Source organism: Berghia stephanieae, chromosome 5 (genome assembly GCF_034508935.2).
Source record: "Berghia stephanieae isolate SIO BIC M18660-M18661 chromosome 5, UCSD_Bste_1.3, whole genome shotgun sequence".
NCBI classification, from domain to species: Eukaryota; Metazoa; Mollusca; class Gastropoda; order Nudibranchia; family Aeolidiidae; genus Berghia; species Berghia stephanieae.
The window spans coordinates 42,282,629-42,292,410 of NC_088364.1; the positions used below are offsets into that span (position 1 = coordinate 42,282,629).

Here is a 9,782-nt window from a genome sequence, read left to right on the forward strand (position 1 = left end):
GTTAATAAATTATTATGGAATTCCTAAACCGACATTATAAATATTTTTCACTTTTACAATAGTATTTTTTTTTTTAGCAGATTAAGAATCTATCTCTACAACTTGATACTTGAAATAATTGCTTCCAGAAATTGATTTTGAAAACTTAGGTACTAAGCAAGTATTGATACTTTGATCCTCAAGGTTCATAATTGTACAAATAAAATAATCATATATTAAATAACATCATGGGCATATAATGCAACAAGTGTTTGTTGAACATGCGCTCGACAATTTCACAGGTTCAACGAAAAAGGACAGAATTCCCAAATTATGTCCTTCATTGTCTTGATGAAAATTTTCACAGCATCCAAGAATGGTTTCATGGTTTTGACGAAACTAAAGTGAATGAAGAGAGAAAAAAGCAGAGAATGTTGCACTGTGAAATAGCCTTCATAAATCTTAGCCTGATACTGGCCAAAAGATTTGTCATAAAACAAGACAATCACAAAAAGAAAGTTAATTACTGCAGTTGAAAAGAAAGCTTTTAACATTATCAACGAAAAGATGCATCCACTGAGCGAAAAATTCCAACTTCTACGCTCCGAAAGACAGTATCTAGAAGCAAAATGTAGGACAAATTGACATAAGGCAACCTTCATTCCAACCGCCATAAAATTAATTAACAAATTTTCTGTGGATAATTGAGACAACCAATGAAAAAAACGAGCGGAGTGGCGTGAATCAACATCGACATTGTCGCAGTCGTTATCATCATCATCATCATCATTATCATCATTATCATTATCGTAGTCATCATCATCACCACCACCATCACCACCACCATCATCATCATCATCATCATCATTATCATCATCATCATCATCATCATCATCATCATCATCATCATCATCATCATCATCATCATCATCATCATCATTACACAATACAAGTAAAAAGACATTATAATATGGTTATCTGCTGTCCCAGCAAATAAATCATATCGTTCTGTCTGTCTGTTTGTGTGTATGTATGCATGCATGTATGTATGTATGTATGTATGTATGTATGTATGTATGTATGTATGTATGTATGTATGTATGTATGTATGTATGTATGTATGTATGTATGTATGTATGTATGTATGTATGTATGTATTGTATGTATGTTTTGTATGTATGTATGTATGTATGTAATGTATGTATGTATGATTATGATATTAGTATGTATGTATGTATGTATGTATGTATGTATGTATGTATGTATGTTATGTATGTATGTATGTTATGTATGTATGTATGTATGTATGTATGTTGTATGTATGTATGTATGTATGTATGTATGTATGTATGTATGTATGTATGTATGTATTAGTATGTATGTATGTATGTATGTATGTATGTATGTATGTATGTATGTATGTAGTAGTATGTATGTATGTATGTATGTATGTATGTATGTATGTATGTGTATGTATGTATGTATGTATGTATGTATGTATGTATGTATGTATGTATGTATGTATGTATGTATGTATGTATGTATGTATGTATGTATGTATGTATGTGTATGTATGTATGTATGTATGTATGTTATGTATGATGATGTATGTAATGTATGTGTTGTGTAGTAGTATGTATGTATGTATGTAGTCATTTCTTTATTCATGTTTGATATGAACAATGTTTGATGTTGTTTAGTATGTATGTGTCCTGTACTTGTAATTTCTTTATATTATTATGAATCAATGTTTGACATTGTTTACTAATGATTGCTTTTATTGACAATAAAATTTATTATTATTATTTTATTATATATTATTAATATTATTATTATTATTATTATAATTTAATTATTATATTTATTATTATTTATTTATTACTGTGAGTTCAATAACTCAACCAATGGAGCCATTTATTTCCTTGAGCACCACTAACAACAACAAGTGCCTTCCTTCCTCTTTCCTCTCCCCCCCCCCCCCCCCCTCCCCTTCCTTACTCACACTTCCTCAAATACCATCCCGCATGCCATGTTGTGTGCTGTGGTAGTGGTTGTTTCCACAGTGAATAATATCACTATTTTGCCAACAAAAAGGTATGGATAACTTCATCAATCTATGAAACTTGGATGCGCAAACATTGAGATCAGAAGGCTTCATCACAGTTTGTGTTCCTTGTCCTGCAGCCATGTTCATGTATTCATCAAAACAGAAATTCAACAAACTTTTCCGGCTGTCCTGTGTAGTTCAACAAATGTGTGTCGCACTGTATTGCACTCAAATATTTATCCAATATCATATTTTCATAATGTCAATTAAAAAAAAAAATCTTCTTACCGCTTCAATTATCATGTTACAGATTTCTTGCAGCAAAACAATGATACGAGCTGGAGTATTGTAATAGTCGGAGTTGGACCACACCAGTGCAATGGTATGCATCAAGGGCTGTAATAACTTCCCTGACTCATCGAACTCTGCCTGCTCCAAATCCTCTAGCTGATGGCGCAATGGCTTCAAGTGCATGTTGATGTCTTGGGCCTCTGTCAGAGCTGGGATTTAGTATAAAACTTTATGAGGACATCTGATTTTTTTAAATGATTTGAATTATGATTGATATAATATGATTCATACAGAGAAAAAGAAAAGCTTGTCTATTCGTGAAATATGTGTATACTCATAGGTTTATCTAACACACACAAAATCATATAAATACAATGACATCATACAAATATATGTAACTCTAAAAAATACATACCTGCAACAACATCTCTAAAGATGTTTTTAAACGATGGAAAGTAACTGCTGTTAGCACGTTCCAAAAGTTCAGCCATTTTTCTCACTTTTGGATCACGGAGCTGAAAGATAATAAGTGTATAATTTGTTAAATACCATATTTCGCATTCATAGGAATATTCTTATAAAAATCTCAAAGAATAGGATATAAAAAAGCAAAAGAAGACAGAAATGGTGTTATTCTAATATGTTGTGTCATGTAAATAGCCCTTTCCTCCTCTATATAAGGATAGATAATCATGGAAAAAGCAATAATAATTTCAAATAAATTTTTAAAATGTAATCTATTATAATGAAACTGAATATTTCTACAAAATAATATAAAACACATACATACTTGCTCATATATACATTCCAAATTAGTGGCCTTGTTTTCCCAGAATTTGATCTCCACAAAGGGAGAGGGGTTCAAACCTTCCAGTAGAGGCTGAACTGAATCACGTTTGAGAACGTCACGAATTTGGTGGGTCCATTCAATAATGACAGACTCGATAGCATGGACCAGACTTCGGTCATAAGTTTCTCTGTAAAAAAAAAAAAGTTAAATTGTTGGACTGAAAAGATAGAAATTATTTTATGGAAACATCATTCAAAAAGTGATTATCCCAGCTCAATTCCATCTCATAAATCGAAATTTAAAATTGAGATCAAACGTTCTGTTCAAATTAGCTGTAAATCAATCATGATTCAACGCCCAAAGGATAGAGAATAATGGAATGAGTAAACCATGACTGAAGAACCAATTCATCAAGTTGAATATGTGCTCTGCCTGCAATCGTCCTGTGAGAGAAAAATATAGTCTGTTTGCCCTGTGGAATGTGGTAATATCACATTTTACCTGAGAATGTAATTTTTTTTTCCTGCTTCAAACGTAACTGTGACTGACCCACATTCCAAGTATGTACTTTGTCATAACAAAATACTTACTTTTCACCTTCACCAGCCTCTTCAACTCTCTCTGCACCAACTGGTAGAGGAAGAAGGGTCTTCCCCTTGGCTTGGCCGGAAACAACATACACGTTGCTCTTGAGATTGTGGACATGTCGAGTAACATCTTGGGACACAACTTTGGGCCACTGGTCATGGTTCTTATCATTGGAAAGCAGTGGAACAAGAACCTAAAAAAAAAAAAAAAATTATAATTAGAGATATACCAATCAGTTGGTTTCATTTAATTGAGAACACAATAGATACTTCTTAATGTGATTAACAGAGAACCTATCAAAACGATAATCCTAATGATAACCATGAGGATTAGCCCTGTCTAATAATAATAACAACAATAGTAATAATAATAATAATAATAATAATGACGATGAGGATGATGATGATGATGATGATGATGATGATGATGATGATGATGATGATGATGATGATGATTATATAATAAAATTAATAATAATAATAATAATAATAATAATAATAATAATAATAATAATAATAATAATAATAATAATAATAATAATAATAATAATAATAATAATAATAAATAATAATAATAATAATAATACAGTCCACTCTGGATAATCGCAACACCTTGGGATCAGCGAAAATGTTGCGATTAACCGAAGTTGACTTTCCTGTCCACTATTGCAACATTTTACAAATTTTATGGTAAATTCAAACCAGTTGTTGTAAATATTGTTCTTAGTCCACTACCAGATGGAGCAATTTGATTGAAACAAAAACCGTATGGCAGCCCTGTATAGGTTTTTCAACCAAAACAGCTATGATGCAAGTCGACATTTTATTTAGATTGGATTACCTTTCACTCTTTTGTTCTCAACATTTTTAAAAGTCAAAGAGATTAGCCGTGATGAGAGACAATAAACTCTCACCAAACTTGTTGGTCACAATGCACATTTGTCAATCCCAAAACAAAGGATATGGCTCAGTCTCTCTTTACAACTGCCATTGTCTACATGTTGTCAAGATTATGCCCAGACCCTTCCCCTCCTATTTAATGGCGACAAATTACATCACAAACCTATACTGCCAAGCCCTGCCCTCTTTTGATTCTAACAGAGTGATGACACACTACTAGATACTGTAGCATTAAATCCCGCTCACTCTCGATTCTTCAACCATCATGATTTCATCCATGATGAAATTTAATCATATTTTGTTTGATTGATTTCTAAAACTTATCACTTTTTGAGGGCGAAAATTTGTTGTGATTAATCAAAGTTTGTTGCAATTAACCAATGACTTTTATGTAGAATTAATTCCATTTCTTGGGAAAAGTTGCGATTAACCAAAGTTGTGATTAACTGAGTTGCGATTATCCGGAGTGGACAGCAATAATGATAATAATAATAATAATAATAATAATAATAATAATAATAATAATAATAATAATAATAATAATAATAATAATAATAATAACAAACACAGTTAAAACATTTGACATGCACATAGAAATAAGTAAAGTAAATAAAATATCAATATAAGTATAAAATTACTCAATAAATCAGTCGAGGGATAGTAAATTACTGTATAAAAACAATATGCATCAATATTTATGTGGTTAGCATGGACAAATGGGTAAGCCATCTGTCCGAGAAGTCTTATTGTAATCAACGCTATGTGTCCGAGTCCCATCTCCGCCACTTTTTTTTATGTTTTCTTTTTATGTTTTATTTGTATTTTCCCCCCTTCTTTCTTAGGAGAAGGTTGCAAATGATAAATGCCCCAGCCTTTTTTTCTTTTAGATCTTTACCCCCCCCTCTCTCTCTCTCTCTCTCTCTCTCTCTCTCTCTCTCTCTCTGTGTGTGTGTGTGTGTGTGTGTGTGTGTGTGTGTGTGTGTGTGTCTTTCTCTCTCTTTTAGTTGCTTTCTATAAAATATTGCAAATTGTGATATTCATCCCCGATCTGATAATTTTCAATTGTTAAAACTTTTGTAAATGAATTTTTTAAATCAAGCTCAGAAACAGGGTGGGGGGGGGGGGGGGGGAGGAGGAAATTAATATCTCACTAGAAGCAGAACAAACAATCAGAGGGGCAACAACAAAATAAATAGATATTAATATACCAACAACAAAAAAACAACAAAAAAAAAACAAACTATTCAGAAAGTGATCAGATGATCGCAGAGAAAAAAGTTATATTATATAAAAAGTCGTGCTCAGAAACAAAATAATCAAGGAAAAGAAAGTAAAGAAAAACTCTTTGAGAAACAATAAATAATCAGAGACAAAAAATAAATCATCTCGCTCTGAACACGAGCAAATGATCAGAGAGAAAAAATTAATTATAAAAAGCATTTTGCTCAGAAACAGAACACCAAGGCCAGACCAACGCTATCATCCACTGAGTCCCTACAACCAGCACTTCCTTTCAACATTGCTATTTCCAGTGAGATCCTACCACAAGAACTAAAATCCATTGAGTCCCTACCAGCGGGGGGCAGCGTGGCTCAGCGGTAGGGTCCTTGCTTCATACGTGAAAGATACCAAGTTCGATCACCTGCCGCTGCGCTGTGTAGCCTTGAGCAAGTCACCTCGCCTCAGCTGATGCCTGGGTTATTCCAGTCTTCCTTGGAATAGACCCATGAGACAAATTTCCCTGATGGGATGAATAAAGGGAATTTTATCTTATTTTATTTACCACAAGCGCTATTTCCCACTGAGGCAACCTGTCACTGGGGGGTGAATAACGATGAAATTATTGACAGCTGGGGTAGGGAGGGTCCGAATAATGACTAGATTCTTGGCACCTCAGGGGTCCGAGTAACGACGGCCCATCATACAAGTTATTTTACTACAAGTTATTATAGGGTGTTAAATGTTTTCCTTGGTGGGTTACCACCATAGACGCGTCCATGATTACTACAAATTTGTCACGAATAATGAGGAGCAGGGCTAAAAAAAAAGCTTGAGAAACACTGGCCTAACTGCTAACTTTTCAAAGTTTAAACTGTTTGCGAATAGCCTGGAAGCTATTGACATAATAGCCTGGAAGCTACTGACAAACGTTTGTGAATAGTCATGTGGCCTATTCGAAACCGGTTACAATTACAAGCTCACCTCATCGACGAAAGCAGACAACTGATCAAGCGGTGATTGTGAAATGTCTCCATATAGAAGTGCATTTCTAAAAACGGTTTCCTTCTGGAGAGGTTCTTTTACTTTTCTCACAAAGTAACATGCTTTTGCTTTTGGGTTGGTTGGCCATTCGTATTGAACAGTCAAACCTCCTGATGTTGTAGCAATTACAACTAATGTGTTCAGCTCAGGTTTTTCCATGAAGTCCATAAACAGTTGTTTGTTTTCGTCCACCGCATACATTTTTGTCCATTTATCTGGTTTGATCTTAAGAGTTTTGAGGACATAGTCAGCGATGAACTCCACTCGGGAGTCACCGATCTCAAGTTCACTCGCCATTTTTTAATTGTGTTTTAACCCTCGAATAATTAAAGTTCGAAAGCCGGTTAAATGCAAAAAGATACTTTAATTCAAACACATATCTAGATGTGTTTGCTAACTTAATGGAACGCTGATATTCCAATAACAGACTCAAACGTGAAATTTGACCACAGAGCAATCCTCTTGACGAAAAACGAGCACAGAATAACGCTTCCACCCTTTCAAGGTTTGTGTTGTCATGGCACGTCGTCAAGGAAAATACAGCCTCGATTTGAAAGCGGAAAGAGTATCTAGAGCAACTACGAAAATTTGTTTTGAAATAGAAATAGTTATTAGTTATTAATACCAAACTCATGCTCTGGTTAAAAAAAAAAAAAAAAATTAAATTAATAAATTATCATAACATAAAATATGTGCAGCTGTCACAATTGTGTGTGTTGACCTTTTTTTGTTTTAAAATGAAAATAGGAAGCTGCCCCTGTATGTATAATATTTTTGTAAATGTCTTCATATCTTTTATTCAGAAAATGAGGCATACCCTGGCCCTAACCTGACGTATATCAATTAATTTCCCTATAATTCCCTAAATTGATTTGTTTTCCTTTTCTCATCTTGATTGTGTCAACAACAACAAAGATTTTTGTTTCCATTATTTGTTTGGTTTTTTTGGGGGTGGTTTTTTTTTTTTTGTCTTTTTGTTTCTTTCTTGTTTTTTTTTTTTTTTTTGTTTTTTTTTTTGGGGGGGGGGGGGGGGGGGGGGGGTTATGAAATAGATTAAACCAAAACCAAACATTACGGTGTCTTTTTTTTATAATCAGGAAGCTTTTTTGCTCTTTGTTGTTAACACGGTTGGTCATAATATAATTTCGAAGTATCCGTTAAAAAAAATATGATAAATTTAAAAAATATTTAAAAATCGATAATTTTTTGACGAACCAGGGAGGGGATCTAGACAACGATATTTCTATGGATCTACGTAATACTAACGAAAGAGTGAAAATGGAGAGGCTTCGTATGGGAACAAAACAAACAATGAACGTTTCGGGTACAAACCCTTCGTCAGCACAACATTACACCGGCAGAGATTATAAGGGCTAAACTGTTTGATCGAGAGCGAGAAGGCTAGGTGGTCGTCTATTTTAGCACAGCGTAAATGTAACCGGAGTTGGGTGAACTCCTTTCTAGGCATAGTATTTTCTTTCTTTCTTACTTTTTTATTTTTTATTATTTTTTTTTTTGTACTCCCTTGGCAAAAAAAAAAAAATAATTTTCAGTTTCAACACGTTGACACCATTCCTGGTGACTCGAGAAATTTTATCGACTTTTAACATTTTTTTATTTATTTACTTTTACTCACTTTTAAGTTTATTATTTTGATTTAGGACACAGTGAAGACTGAATACGAGACTCTTTCCTGAAAAAGACATGTAGTTTAATTCGTTCACCTGTAATTGGGGTAAATAGACATGCATTTTAAGCTGACTATTGTGTTTCTCTTACTTATAATGCCAGGTTCAGGCGAGGTTTATTGGGACAATGACGACTTAATACTTGGTGAAATTGTTCTAATTCAATCTGACATAATTTAAAGATGAGAAATCTTCTTTACTTTAAAAAAAAAGAAAATTAATTGCACAATTTCATTCGTTTAGGAAAGCAGATATTTGTCGACTTCTACGCGCTGATGCGTTATACTGAAATATCACCACTTAAATTCTGATTCCGAATAGACGGGACAATAATTAGGTCAAGAATATCGCTGAGCTGAGTCATTGGTTGATCAGTCATCACTCCCCACACCATTACAGATCCATATTCTCGATTTGTCATTTCACTGATGGTTTCGTCTTTGAAATGGTCACCTCAACATCGATAGCACGAAGTGTGTTTGTCTCTGGAATCCACTTCAAAAAGCAATTTGTCTAAACAAAATGACATCCCACATATTCTAATCCCAGGCCTAGAGTTCACGTGATCACCTCAGTCGATCAACTTTGTGCAAAAGTATTCGCTTTGGTCTGAATTACGCGTTTGTGATATTTCAAAAAAATATGAGTTCATGTGCATTTTTATGTATTTTGGTTTTTGGATGTTGATTGCGAAAATGTTCAGTGGTTTTAAAGTTTTGAGTTGAGACCCCTAGGACCTAGATATAGTTAGTATATATACATATTATGTTCATTTTGTCTTGCCTTTTGAAATAAGATCGTTTAATAAATATTGGAACGAAATCGAACTACATAAACTTATTTGTTTAATCTTTTCCCTCATTGTTGCTTTCATTTTATGTCACTTGTATCTTTGTATTCTCTTCTCGAATTCATGAACAGCCACTTGAAATTGTATTCCAAAAATATAACAGTAATGTCATCGAATACTAATAGGGGAATAATTAATTCCAATAGGTATTGTTGTGGGATTTTGTCCTCGTCATGGAGTTCTGTGGGTGGAATTACCTTTAGTGTAGGGGAAAGTTGGCTGTCTTGTGCTGGTTGTTGATTTGCCCTTTACCTTTCTGTCATCCCCGTCGCCCTGTTATCATTAATTCTTTCCATATTCTTGTTCTGGAATAGGATTGAGACCGTTTGGCTCCCCCTGCCGTGAACCATATAGTGGGAGGGAGATAGTTAAATGGCACTTGACTTGT

At 33.8% G+C, this 9,782-nt stretch overlaps 1 protein-coding gene across 1 annotated transcript in view; it reads right to left on the minus strand.

Annotated features, from left to right (window-relative positions):
- Positions 1 to 7,403, minus strand: part of LOC144972952 (dynein beta chain, ciliary-like) — a 59,762-nt gene extending 52,359 nt beyond the window's left edge. The window contains exons 1-5 of the mRNA XM_078914805.1: positions 6,797 to 7,403; positions 3,698 to 3,888; positions 3,108 to 3,294; positions 2,733 to 2,832; positions 2,315 to 2,526 (exon numbers count right to left, since the gene is read on the minus strand). Coding sequence (XP_078770931.1) covers positions 2,315 to 2,526; positions 2,733 to 2,832; positions 3,108 to 3,294; positions 3,698 to 3,888; positions 6,797 to 7,153 — 1,047 coding nt within the window. The 5' untranslated portion in view covers positions 7,154 to 7,403. The remainder of the gene's footprint in view (positions 1 to 2,314; positions 2,527 to 2,732; positions 2,833 to 3,107; positions 3,295 to 3,697; positions 3,889 to 6,796) is intronic.
- Positions 7,404 to 9,782: the final 2,379 nt, after the last annotated feature.